At 34.5% G+C, this 13746-nt stretch overlaps 2 protein-coding genes across 11 annotated transcripts in view; one reads left to right on the top strand and one right to left on the bottom strand.

Moving 5' to 3' along the window:
* LOC102627745 (uncharacterized) overlaps positions 1–13746 on the top strand; it is a 21965-nt gene continuing 8219 nt past the window's right edge. The window contains exons 1-6 of one of the 5 annotated variants that reach the window (XM_006474010.4): positions 2–382; positions 488–745; positions 1272–1398; positions 1576–1689; positions 2995–3110; positions 3990–4614. In XM_006474010.4, coding sequence (XP_006474073.1) covers positions 173–382; positions 488–745; positions 1272–1398; positions 1576–1689; positions 2995–3110 — 825 coding nt within the window. In that variant the 5' untranslated portion in view covers positions 2–172 and the 3' untranslated portion in view covers positions 3990–4614. Of the gene's footprint in view, positions 383–487; positions 746–1271; positions 1399–1575; positions 1690–2994; positions 3476–3989; positions 4615–13746 lie in introns of those variants that run through there. The other 4 variants (XM_006474009.4, XM_052434335.1, XM_006474008.4 and 1 more) reach the window with 4 other exon arrangements.
* The window catches only part of LOC102628720 (shikimate O-hydroxycinnamoyltransferase-like), a 25241-nt gene continuing 15561 nt past the window's right edge, over positions 4067–13746 (bottom strand). For 2 of the 6 annotated variants that reach the window (XM_052434333.1, XM_052434329.1), the window contains exons 2-3: positions 9191–9615; positions 8011–9061 (exon numbers count right to left, since the gene is read on the bottom strand). In XM_052434333.1, the coding sequence (XP_052290293.1) occupies positions 8174–9061; positions 9191–9604 (1302 nt within the window). In that variant the 5' untranslated portion in view covers positions 9605–9615 and the 3' untranslated portion in view covers positions 8011–8173. Of the gene's footprint in view, positions 4569–8010; positions 9062–9190; positions 9968–13746 lie in introns of those variants that run through there. The other 4 variants (XM_052434331.1, XM_052434330.1, XM_025097904.2 and 1 more) reach the window with 4 other exon arrangements.

Raw genomic sequence — 13746 nt, forward strand, 5'->3', positions numbered from 1 at the left:
ATTTTGTTGCTTAGTGTACAAGTACAACGAGGAAAGGGGAGAGTGGTTTCTGGAAATCAGGAGTGAAATTAAATAATTTGTTGAGTTTCTTCATATCATTCGTAGGAGAGCCAGACCCCTGAAGGCTAAACGCTAATAAATCCTATCTCCAACTCTTCAGTCAACTGAAAAAATGGTGCTGATAGAACAAGAGCCAGAAGACGCAAAAGAGACTGTCGCAGCAAATCCTCCAAAAGCAGCATCGACAGCAAACGAAAACGGCGATGTATCCGACGGATTCGAAACCGCCAGTGAACGCGACGTCAGCGACGACGACGACGACGACGAGGAGCCGAAACAAGAAGAACAGCCTGTTGCTCTAAACGACGACGAATTGAGCCAGGTTTTTCATTTCCGCCTTTTGTTATTATCATTTCAGTTTTACAAGTTTTGGTAAATTCAGCTAGTGAAGCAAATGATTGATGAATTAATGATTGATTTTATGTAGAAAGCGTTAAATGAAGCGAATGAGGCGAAACTTGAAGGGAATAAGTTGTTTGCTGAAGGAAAATATGAGGAGGCGTTGTTACAGTATGAGGTAGCTTTGCGAGTGGCATCGGTGCCGGAGAGAGCGGAATCAGCTTCGGCGCCGGAGGCGAAGGAAGGGCAGTCGGCATCGGAGAAGAAGGAAGTGGCGCCGGCGCCGGAAATGGCAGAGCTGCGTTCCATATGCCATTCGAATCGTGGAATATGCTTTTTGAAGCTTGTATGTTACTCTTTTATCCACATTGCATTCTTTTATCCACATTGCATTCAATAACAACACTTTGTTTTGTTTGTGCATCCTAAAGTATTAAAGGATTTAGAAAATGTGAATTGCTAGATGTGACATTGTTGTTGCTAAAGAAGAAATTAGTAAAGCATGAGGCATTTGATGTTTTTGAGTTCTGTCAGTCTGTCTGTTTGTTTATTTTCTGATTTCATCCCGGTTTGTTTAGCATTGTTTATAATGCTTTTTTTTTGTTTTATTAGATTCCGAAAACCTTATTCTCTATAGTAGTTCATTTTACTATTACCTTTGGAGTTTACTTTGAGTGGATCTGATCCTTTCTCCTTCTGATTTGCTGTATTGTTATCAAATAGACATGATGATGTTCAAGTTCAGATGGTAAATGGAGATAGAAATTTATGGATAAGTACTTCATATTTTAAAGTCTGCCAAAATGCTGTTTGTTTTGCATCCAAGATTCCTATAGACTTTCTAACTCTAGATTGGTGATAATTTACGTTAGGGAAAATTCGAGGAGTCTATCAAGGAATGCACAAAGGCGTTGGAGCTTAATCCTACATATATGAAAGCTCTGATCAGAAGAGCAGAGGCGCATGAAAAGCTTGAACACTTTGAAGAGGCTATTGCTGGTATTCAGGATTTGATGATTGTTGTCATTTACGTAACAAATACATTTTAGTTTCTTGTTCATTCTATGTTGGATTATGTAGTTTGGTTTTGAACCCTGAGTCTTGTGGCAGTTTCATAACCACTTCTAATTTCAAATGTCATTTTCTTTGAACTTTTCTTCATTTTTGTTATCACAGATATGAAGAAAATCTTGGAATTTGATCCTTCAAATAATCAAGCCAAGAGAACCATTCTTCGTTTGGAACCACTGGCAGAAGAAAAACGCGAAAAGATGAAGGAAGAGATGATTGGTAAGCTTGGCAATGATTTTCTTCTGTGATTTCATTTCCTCCTCATTAAGAAACTGTGAAACATTAGTACGTATCAAAGAATGATATAAATGGCAGTAAAGAAAGCCGTCGATACAGAATAGGAATTTACAATCATATAAGGATTGAAGATCTCTTGGTGAAATAAGGTTCCATCAAGACCTTTAACCCAAATTGAGTGTACGCTGATGGAACTCTCTTGCTTCTCATTAGCAAGTCCACTTATTTCCACCCAAATACATGTGCATTCTGCATCACGGAGATACATCTCTGCCTGCAGAATTGGTTGTTGGAAGACGTTGAAACAAAAATTTAAGACTCTTTCTGAGGCACACCATTCTCCATCTTCATCAATTGGAGCAAATGAATGAGGCATCTAGACTTTGTTTTTTCATTACTTTTTAACCAGTTCACCCTTATTATTAGTGCCTTCATAGTATATTTGTTGTTATATTGTTCATAGCCATATGCAATTTCATGTCTTTGCAAACTGTGTTTTATGATGGTCCGATAATACCTCTGAGTAAGAAGTAGATGAATTCTTACATGCAGCTAGAAGGTGGAACAGATAATGGAAAGAGAAGATTAATTAATTAAAATTGTAGGTTGGACTATGTGAAGTTATTGTTGTCAATGAGATTTTGGGCATGCTTCCTTGAGATAGTCTGTAAGGACTAGGGGTTTGATGATCGAAAGAATTAATTGGTTTTGGAACATAACATGCATGGGAAGTGATAGTTGTTACTTGTTTATAGAATCTGCTTTACCCCCAACATCTTTCAATTAAATGTGAGGATTAAGCAGAAGTTTTCGGAGGGTGTAGAAAATTCAATTTGAGTGTGGAGGAAGTATTTCAAAGTTTGAAGTTTAATACCGACTGCACTATTGCAAATAGCTATTTTATATGATCCTCAATGGTTGTTTGGTCCTGTTTGATGTCTTCTTTTTTCTCTTTTTTATATAATTTTTTGGGTATGACACACCTTTGACAAACAAGGATTCTATACCTGTGCTCATGCTTTGGTATGTGCAGAGCCATGTCCTTCTAGTCATACAGTGAAGTCATTTTATTTGAAGGGTTATCGTCGGTACACACAGAGAGTGGGGGAGTTGTGTTGTCAGAAAAGGATTTGTATTAGAATAATGATTATATATAATTAGATTACCTAATTCTTCTTCTTGACAAACATCTAGGCTACAATTTTCATGCGACATTTCTTATGCTTTTGTGTGCATGCCTCATCAGTTATTCATTAACCAAAATGTGAAATTGTTTCCTTTGAGCAGGAAAGCTAAAAGAAATGGGTAACTCTATCCTGGGCCGTTTTGGGATGAGCACTGACAACTTCAAAGCTGTTAAAGATCCGAACACTGGCGCCTACTCAATATCATTCCAGAAATAGGTTGGTTCAATATAACTTTAATTTTTTATTGGAACATAGTGTGAGAAGACTGCACTCAGGCCATATAGTGAAACAGGAATCCTCCCTTGGGCATCACACTGTAAATGTGATTTAAGTCTTACAAGCTGAGCAAACAGTTTAAACGTCGTGTTAGAGTTTTGAAGTGATGCAGTTTCCTAGTTTGTTTGGTGTCTTGTAAGTTGACAGTCAAGATGTTGTTCTTGCCTGTTTTGAAGACAATATTATCAGTGTCTTTTTACTGCCATTTTTATCCGAGTACAGCTTTAATGAGCTAATAATTATCCAATATTAAACATCTGTCCTAAGAATAAGGTTCTAATACTAACCAAGTGATGGTTCCTCTATTGGTGTTTGATTACAATTTTCTTTGTAGTGTTTCAGATGACGACGTTGGGCTTGAAATTGATGTATTATTATTTTTTAATTGAGTTTTGACCTGTGTTGTTCGGTAAGTTCACATTGCAATCACCAATCATAGAGTTTTAAGTTAAAAAATTATTATTGCGGATGGTTTTATATGTTTCAATGAGAGATTGCCTTTAATGTCTTAACACTCTGCTTTGGAGAGACAAAAACTCTTACTGAAAAATTTGACTAAGTTTGTGTTTTCAAGTTTTCTTGTTTTGTTGAATAAAGAACAAAGTTATATATAATTTGTACATTTTTACTGAAAATAGATTTTGTATCATAGTTGCATTAGATCATAACGATACAAAAGTTGTTTCAGTTATATTTTAGCAGGGATTATGGGCATATTTGAGAAATAGAAAAAGAAAATGTAATTTTTTTAATAAGAGGCAGAAACTTAGGGGCCTCGATGCTATCCCATGAGCTAACAGAATTTTCTTGTCTGTCCAGTCCAACATTGTGAACGATGCCTGGGATACGCTTTTGTATGATCATCCATTCCCCAATTCTCAGTATTAGCAGCTCTCTATATTCAATGCATTCAAGCAGTTCATTAATCATTTCAAAAGGACAAAAGGGGGTTCATTATTACAAACATATCAGCAAATAATAAGATCGTAAGAATCAACACAACACCCAAAGATATTACATCGTGGGATTACGGAAAGATATCATAAAAAAACTTGTTGAAGTGCTGCAAGTGACTAGTTTCCATGCCTACAGCCACCGACCAGCTCCCATCATTGGTTGGACCGGGTAAAATGAAAACCTCTCCGTCCACGCCGGACACAGGCATCGTAAACACCGGCCGACCCCATCCAAGATCCACCTCGTACATAGGCATGTCTGCCAATTTGGTTGTCAGCAGGTTTGGACAATTACTAATTTTGGCGTCTCGCCTGATAACTGTTAAATCAGGTTGTTGCTTTAGGTAAGCATGCCCTGACTTCATATACTTGTCATCCGTCATTTTAAGTGCTTCATGAATTCTCTCTGTTGTACAATTTAACGATTCCGATTGAATATCACCTGACAAGGCCATTGGTGTGGTGCTGAAGCCTACATTGCCACAATACCCAAATGGAATTTTAGGATTCAATTTAAATCGCCCAGATGTAGGAATATCTAACTTGGTAGCTTGATCAACAGACAACCCTCGTGCTTTACATGCGCAGCGCCATATATGTGCTGCTACAATCTCAAATCTAGTATACTTGACGGTGGATCCGTGATCTCCCTTAGATTTTTCTTTAAGGATGTTCATTTGATCAGGTGATAATTTCAGGATTGCAGTGGAAATGGCTTGAGGATTTTGAGTAGGACTATTCATGAAAGGAGGGGGATCGTGTTCGATGTGGTGAAATGATGGAGAAGTTGGGACTCCAACATCTAGTATAGTTCGATCAAAGATTGGTGGAACGCTAATAGGAATGCCACGCGACATCTCAGCCCATGAGTTCATGAAGTGATATGCCGTAGTTCCGTCCATTGGCAGATGATGCATCATAAGTCCAAGAGAAACTCCTCCACACTTAAAATGAGTTACCTATAAAGAAATAAAGTGACTAAGTTTGAGTGAGTATTATGAATAATTCTTTTGATGGAGTAGCTCTCAATTTCATTTTAATAAAATGAGGAAACACACGAGCTCTCTTTTTATTCTTATTCTTCTACCTGTGCCATAATAAGTGGATGAAAATATGCATCTTTCGTGCGATCAACAGGTGGAACAAGTTGCACGAGCTTCAAGCATGATTCAAAGTCACCAAAATCATCAGTGACACAACTCGTTTCAGCTTCAATAAATAAAACTCCCTTTCCGTTACATTTTATTTCAATTCTGCCATTTTCATCTTTACCCAATCTTCCGGCCAATGGGTGAAACGGGACAAGAACTTTACTCAAAGCCTCCTTCAGTAAACCACCTTCAAACAAATTGGAAGGGTAATTTGGCCGTCGGTAGAAATACACACTGGGGATGTGACTTGCCGGCATCAGCAGGTCTAAATCACTCAACCGTAGGCAATGTCTGGGGGTTTCTTGAGCAGGCCGTATTATTGTTGACTCTTTTACGTGAATTGTTTCCATTGTGTCACCACCTGCATGCATCCGATGGCCACGAAAAATAAGAATATACAGGATAATAGATATAGTTAACTCTGATACTATGCACAACACAAATCAAATTATGCCTTAATTAGCAAGAAAAGAAAGTACCCATATACCTGGGGGTTGGGAGCTCTAAGACTTCAGAATTCTTATGGTAAATGAAAAATGAGTTCATTTCGGACATATGTATACCGATGAACTTGCGTTTAAAGCCAATATTTTGAGATAAGTTTTTTTTATTCCACACGCGGAATCAATTACCTTATCCAAGTTGTTTGATTTTCTAAAATTTCAAAGTAACATTCACGCTGCGCTACATTTAAATATGGTTATTGAATAATTTAGCCACCTAATCAATATGTACACTTTAATTATAAAACGGGCTCGAAAAAGAAATAAAGCCACTCGTTGCGTTTCGTTCACTTATCATTTTCTCTTCATGGGCCCATAGTTACTTTAAAAAAAAAATAAATATTAATAAAAAAATAAAAGAGAAGTCTGAAAAGGATATCAGATCAAACCTTATTTCTTCTCAACCGTCTCTACTTTATCTCTAATTGTCTTTCACAAAATCAATTTTACGATTTTTTTATCTCTTCTCTACCATCACAGAACCGGCTAACCAACCTTATCTCTTCTCTACCGTGACCATGCCAACCAACCTTGTAGATTTTCCTTTGCCGTCGATGCAGCACAAAGCCAATAGATCTACAAATTTTGCAGACTTTCTTTTGCAAATTTCTTTTGCCGTCACCTCTCATTTGTATATACTCTCTCCCTCTCACTTTCCTTCCATAGAGGAACTATTTTAGTTCGTTAATTTGTTTGATTTTGTGTAATACCTAGCTTTGTCTGGACTCAATCCATGGTTGTGTTGAAGATTTAAAGTTCGAAGGACCCATTTTCCTTCTTCATTTAGACAACCTCCAATTTTTGCATCACAACCATTTTTCACATTAGGTTTCGGCTTCAATGCATTAACAGATTTCCTTTCTAACTTGTCGCTACGACCACATGCAAATGTCGCATATTTTACAATTTCATCAGTCACTTTCTTAGTAGTTCGAACCTTTACAGGAACCCTTCTTATTTATCATAGACTTTGTAAAATGCAAACATTTTTTCATGACTATTAAATAATATCCCAAGAGTTGGGTCATATTTTTTCGGTTGCATAATTTTATCTACATTGTTGGCTCTTGTTTCTTGCAACTCTTCAAATGCATGCTCATTTTCCAAATTCTCCATTTCTACAAAATAATTAACATTTGTATTAAGAATAAGTAATTAGAAACTTTTATAACATTTTGTCCATTAACATAACAATTTAAATATATAAAACACACCCACAAATTTTTATAATTTATTCCATTATCTCCAACAATTTAAATTAGAAAAATCCTAACATACATAAAACACATCCAGAAATTGCTATAAATTTAATCCATTACTTTCTAACAATTTAAATTAAAAAAATCCTAACAATTTAAATATATAAAACACATCCGTCAGTTTTATTCAACAAAGTCACGTGAAAGATTGAATTAAATTCAAAATATTATGATTCAATTCCTTAAAATAATTTAAATTACAAGAACTAATAATTTTGTGGAATTACAATGAACTATAAATTATTTGTGAGTGTTAAACTTTAGGTTAAATTACTATGGAATTTCAATTGAATTAAAATTAATATAAACAAATAATATTTAATTGGCCCGGTGGACTTAATTGAGTGATTTGTAAGAATTATTATTTAAAGTCATCATCGTTCGAACATAAAGAGATAATTAAATAATTTTTTAACAAATGGATTCAATTGACAATCTGAATTAAAAAATAAGAAATAAAAAATTAATTTAAATTTTACCTGCTTTTTTATTTTTAAAAAATAAGTAAATGTCAAATCTTTATGTGTACTTTTAAAATAACTTCAATGCACTCAAGCACTTCATTAATCATTTCAAAAGGACAAAAGGGGGTTCATTATTAGAAACATATCAGCAAATAATAAGAGGGTCAATTGTCCAAACCTGCTGATAACCAAAGTAGCAGACATGCCTATGTACGAGGTAGATTTTGCATGGGGTCGGCCGGTGTTTACGGGTTAAAAAATATTATTAATTATTGTTAATAGATTAATTAATTATAATATCTTTTATTCTTATTATTAATAATAATAATAATTTATTTAAAAAATATTTATGATTATAATAAAATAATAATTATAATTATAATTCATTTAACAATAATTATATTTTTTAATTAAATAAAAATTATTTTGAGAGTTTAAAATTATAGAGGCGAATTCATACTCTAAGATTTCAATAAAATAAAATTGAGTATAAGGGGTTAAACGAAATTTGACATTTCAAAAAGTTTATAATATTCATGAATAAAATATAAATTACATAGAACATAGGAGATTAGATGAAACTTCACAGACTCACCGTAAGTTACATTAAGTGTAACGAAGGCGGACCCAATCGTAAGTATCCACCCAAAGACATTATTACATCGTGGGATTACGGAAAGATATCATAAAAATACTTGTTGAAGTGCTGCAAGTGGTTAGTTTCCATGTCTACAACCACCAACCAGCTCCCATCATTGGTTGGACCAGGTAAAATGAAAATCTCTCCGTCCACGGCGGCCCAAGGCGTCGTAAACACCGGCCGACCCCATCCAAAATCTACCTCGTACATAGGCATGTCTGCTACTTTGGTTATCAGCAGGTTTGGACAATTAATAATTTTGGGGTCTCGCCTGATAACTGTTAAATCAGGTTGTTGCTTTAGGTAGGCAAGCCCTGACTTCATATACTTGTCATCCCTCAATTTAATTGCTTCATGAATTCTCTCTGTTGTACAATTTAATGATTCCGATTGAATATCACCTGACAAGGCCATTGGTGTGGCGCTGAAGTTTACATTGCCACAATACCCAAGTGGAATTTTAGGATTCAATTTAAATCGCCCAGATGTGGGAATCTCTAACTTGGTAGCTTGATCAATAGACAACCCTCGTGCTTTACATGCGCAGCGCCATATATGTGCTGCTACAATCTCAAATCTAGTATACTTGACGGTGGATCCGTGATCTCCCTTAGATTTTTCTTTAAGGATGTTCATTTGATCAGGTGATAATTTCAGGATTGCAGTGGAAATGGCTTGAGGATTTTGAGTAGGAGTATTCATGGAAGGAGGGGGATCGTATTCGATGTGGTGAAATGATGGAGAAGTTGAGACTCCAACATCTAGTATAGTTCGATCAAAGATTGGTGGAACGCTAATAGGAATGCCACGCGTCATCTCAGCCCATGAGTTCATGAAGTGGTATGCCGTAGTTCCGTCCATTGACGTATGATGCATCATAAGTCCAAGAGAAACTCCTCCACACTTAAAATGAGTTACCTATAAAGAAATAAAGTGACTAAGTTTGAGTGAGTATTATGAATAATTCTTTTGATGGAATAGCTCCTAATTTCATTTTTAATAAAATGAGGAAATACACGAGCTCTCTTTTTATTCTTATTCTTCTACCTGTGCCATAATAAGTGGATGAAAACATGCATCTTTCGTGCGATCAACAGGTGGAACAAGTTGCACGAGCTTCGAGCTTGATTCAAAGTCACCAAAATCATCAGTGACATAACTCGTTTCAGCTTCAATAAATAAAACTCCCTCTCCTTTGCATTTTATTTCAATTCTGCCATTTTCATCTTTACCCAATCTTCCGGCCAAGGGGTAAAACGGGACAAGAACTTTACTCAAAGCCTCCTTCAGTAAACCACCTTCAAAGAAATTGCAAGGGTAATTTGGCCCTCGGTAGAAATACACACTGGGGATGTGACTTGCCGGCATCAGCAGGTCTAAATCACTCAACCGTAGGCAATGTCTGGGGGTTTCTTGAGCAGGCCGTATTATTGTTGACTCTTTTACGTGAATTGTTTCCATTGTGTCACCACCTGCATGCATCCGATGGCCACAAAAAATAAGAATATACAGGATAATAGATATAGTTATCTCTGATACTGTGCACAACACAAAGCTAGCAAATCAAATCATGCCTTAATTAACAAGAAAAGAAAGTACCCATATACCTTGGGGTTGGGGGCTCTAAGACTTCAGAATTCTTGTGGTAAAAGAAAAATGAGTTCATTTCGGACATATGTATACCGATGAGCTTGCGTTTAAAGTCAGTGTTTTGAGATAAGTTTCTTTTATTCCACACACGGAATCAACTACCTTATCCAAGTTGTTTGGTTTTCTAAAATTTCAAAGTCACATTCACGCTCAATGCAAATATGGCTATTGAATAATTTAGGTACCGGATCAATATGTACACTAGAATTATAAAGATGGGCTTGGAAAAGAAATAAAGCACCTTTTGGAAAAGAAATAAAGCACCTTTTTTTTTGTTATATTTAATTCTCCACATAATCATTACATTTATAGTGCTTTACAAGAAACACGATAAGCCATCACAATAGTTATCTTTATCTTGATCTTGATAAATGTAAAAGTAAAAAACTTGAATTAATCATAAGATAAGAGATAAGGCTGACCACTTTAAACTTTCGGAACACTAATAAATGCTAAGTATGCTGCCCTGTCATCTAACATATTTGAATTTGTATTACTCAAGTTTGGTAGCTCTGCTACAATTTTTTCATCAAAGTATTGATCTCGAATGGGGTAGAGTTGATGCAACAGCCACGAGTCTCTTTAGCCTTTGTCTTAGTCTTAGAGTTGGACAATGACCCTCTCCTGATCTAAGCTCTCATGGGTTTTTAAAGATCTTATGTCATGTGTCTTTAAGTAATAGTGTATAAATATGATTTAATTTCTTTATTTTTTTTATTCATTAACTATCAATCACCACATATATTTTTAATCAGGAGGAGATCAGATCAGGAGAGAATCTTGATCCCTTAGAGTTAGATTGAAACTGATGATGAGGACTTGAGGTTGATTTGGTTTAATTGTCAACAATTTTGTGGTCTTTGACAAATAGAGTTGAGAAGATTATCGTGTTGAGAGTAATTATTGGACTAATGACATGAACTTACGATGACTCTCAATCCTTGAGATAATTTTTTATTATGAGTTAGACTTGTACTTGTAGCTTGAATTTTGTTTGAAGCCACTTGCTATCATTTCATTCATTTATCATTTCCTTTTTGTGGGCCTACATTTACTTTAAAAAAGTAAATATATAAAAAAAAAAGAGAAGTCCAAAAATGATATCAGAGCAAACCTTATCTTTTCTTTACCTTATCTCTAATTGTCTTTCACAAAATAAATTTTGTGATTTTTCATCTCTTCTCTATCATCACAGAACCGGCTAACCAACCTTATCTCTTCTCTACTGTGACCACGCCAACTAACCTTGCAGATTTTTATTTGTCGTTGATGCAGCACAGAGCTAATAAATCTACGAATTTTGTAGACTTTTTTTTGCAAATTTCTTTTGTCGTCACCTCTCACTCGTACATACTCTCTCCCTCTCACTTTCCTTCCATAGAGGAACTATTTTTGTTCGTTAATTTGTTTGATTTTGTTTAATACCTAAATTTGTCTACACTCAATTCATGGTTGTATTGAAGATTTAAAGTTCGAAGAACCCATTTTCCATCTTCATTTAGACAACCTCCAATTTATGCATCACAACCATTTTTCACATCAAGTTTCTGCTTCAATACATTAGTAGATTTCCATTCTGATTTTCCGCTGCGGCCACATGCAAATGTCGCATACTTTACAATTCTATCAGTCCCTTTTCTTAGGAGTTCAAACCTTTACATGAAACTCTTTTTGTTTTACCATAAACTTTGTAAAATGCAAACATTTCTTCATGACTATTAAATAATATTCCAAGAGTTGGCTCATATTTTTTCGGTTGCACAATTTCATCTACATTGTTGACTCATGTTTCTTGCAACTCTTCAAATGCATGCTCATTTTCCAAATTCTCAATTTCTACAAAATAATTAACATTTGTATTAAGAATAAGTAATTAGAAACTTTTACAATATTCTTGTCCAGTAACAAAAAATCCTAACAATTTAAATATAAAACACATCCACAAATTTTTATAATTTATTCCATTATCTCCAACAATTTAAATTAAAAAATCCTAACAATTTAAATATATAAAACACATCCATAAATTGTTATAATTTATTCTATTATTTCCAGTAATTTAAATTAAAAAAATCCTAACATATATAAAACACATCCAGAAAATTGCTATAAATTTAATCCATTACTTCTTATCAATTCAAAGTAAAAAAAAAAATCATAACAATTTAAATATATAAAAAGCACAAATCTACGAATTTTTACAATTTAAATTAAAAACATTCTAACAATTTAAATATACAGAACACAACAAAAACTTTATTTGAATGTATGAGAGAGACCAACTTACCAATCAATTAACAACAATTTTATGAAGTTGCCTCTGTTTGCAGATCTATTACCATTGGTTTTGTTTTACTTTTTTTTTTCTGTTATTGAAAAAATCCGGATCTAACTTCTCTCTCTTCTTCCTTATGGCTGCTTTTTTTTATGTTATTGAAATCAAGCAAAAGCAGAGCTGGAAATGCAGATATTAGTTGTGTGATAAACAACTAAAAGAGATGCATATGAAGTTATGGCCTTCCACTTCCTAACAATTGAAAGTAAAAAAAAAAATCCATAACAATTTAAATATATAAAAAGCACAAATCTATGAATTTTTACAATTTAAATTAAAATTTTTCTAACCATTTAAATATACAGAACACAACAAAAACTTTATTTGAATGTATGAGAGAGACCAACTTATCAATCAATTATCAACAATTTTATCAAGCTGCCTTTGTTTGCAGATCTATTGCCATTGATTTTGTTTCACTTTTTTTTCCCACTATTGAATAAATCAAGATCTAACTTCTCTCTCTTCTTCCTTATGACCCTTTTTTATGTTATTGAAATCGAGCAAATATAGAGCTGGAAATACAGATATCAGTTGTGTGATAAACAACTAAAAGAGATGCATATAAAGTTATGGCCTTCCACTTTAATAATCATGTTAAAACTCTTATCCAATAGCCAAAAAAAAAGTTTTCACTTTATTCACACATGTGCACTATTATATATTATTTTTTTAAACTTATTATGGGCCCTTAATAGAAGAGAGGGAGGATAGGAAATGCTGTCGTGTCTTCCCTTTATTGTGGTATTGTCTAAGTAGCAGCACTAATGGGGCTAAACGAACAAAGGGACAACAGAAACGGCAGCGCCTGTTGCCATTTCTGTGGGTCTTACTTCTATCTAGGGATGGCAAAAATCCCCACGGGGACGGGTACCCTCGGGGATTTTCCCCATTCGGGGAGGGTACGGGGATAATTTTATACCCAATTTTTTTTTCGGGGAGGGGACGGGGAAAATTTTTTACCCAATTTTTTATTCGGGGAGGGGACGGGGATGAGGTGGAATCCCCATCCCCTACCCATTTCCCCATTTTAATTTTTAATTTTATTTTTATTTTTAAAATTACTAATAAATAAATAACAAAATTATAAATATTGTTAAAAATAATAAATATCAAAATAGTTGTATGTTGGGAAAGTGGTCACCTTTTGCCGGGAATTAGTTGAAGAGTATTAATTGAAGTTTTCACCAACTGTTTATTGCTTTGATTATACTGGTAGTAGTTCTTCTACTAGATCTACAGGGGATTCTTATAAGAAAGCAACCAAATGGATGATAGGTTTTGATGATTATGTAAACAATGGAGATTGTGCAGTTGTTGCAGATGAATTAGATTCATATTTGGATGAGAAAGTTATACCTCGGATGGAAGATTTTAATATTTTGAGTTGGTGGAAGACAAATGCTAATAGGTATCCTACATTAGCTCGAATTGCTAGAGATATTTTGGCAATTCCAATTACAACAGTTGCTTATGAATCAGCTTTTAACACTAGTGGTAGAGTTGTGAGCCCATACCATAACAGACTTCATCCAAGCACATTGGAGGCCTTAATGTGCTGTCAAAGTTGGTTACGAGCTTACAATAGCGGTATGAGTTTATTTTAATATGATTAATT

This window comes from Citrus sinensis, chromosome 9 (assembly GCF_022201045.2).
Source record: "Citrus sinensis cultivar Valencia sweet orange chromosome 9, DVS_A1.0, whole genome shotgun sequence".
Classification (NCBI taxonomy): domain Eukaryota; kingdom Viridiplantae; phylum Streptophyta; class Magnoliopsida; order Sapindales; family Rutaceae; genus Citrus; species Citrus sinensis.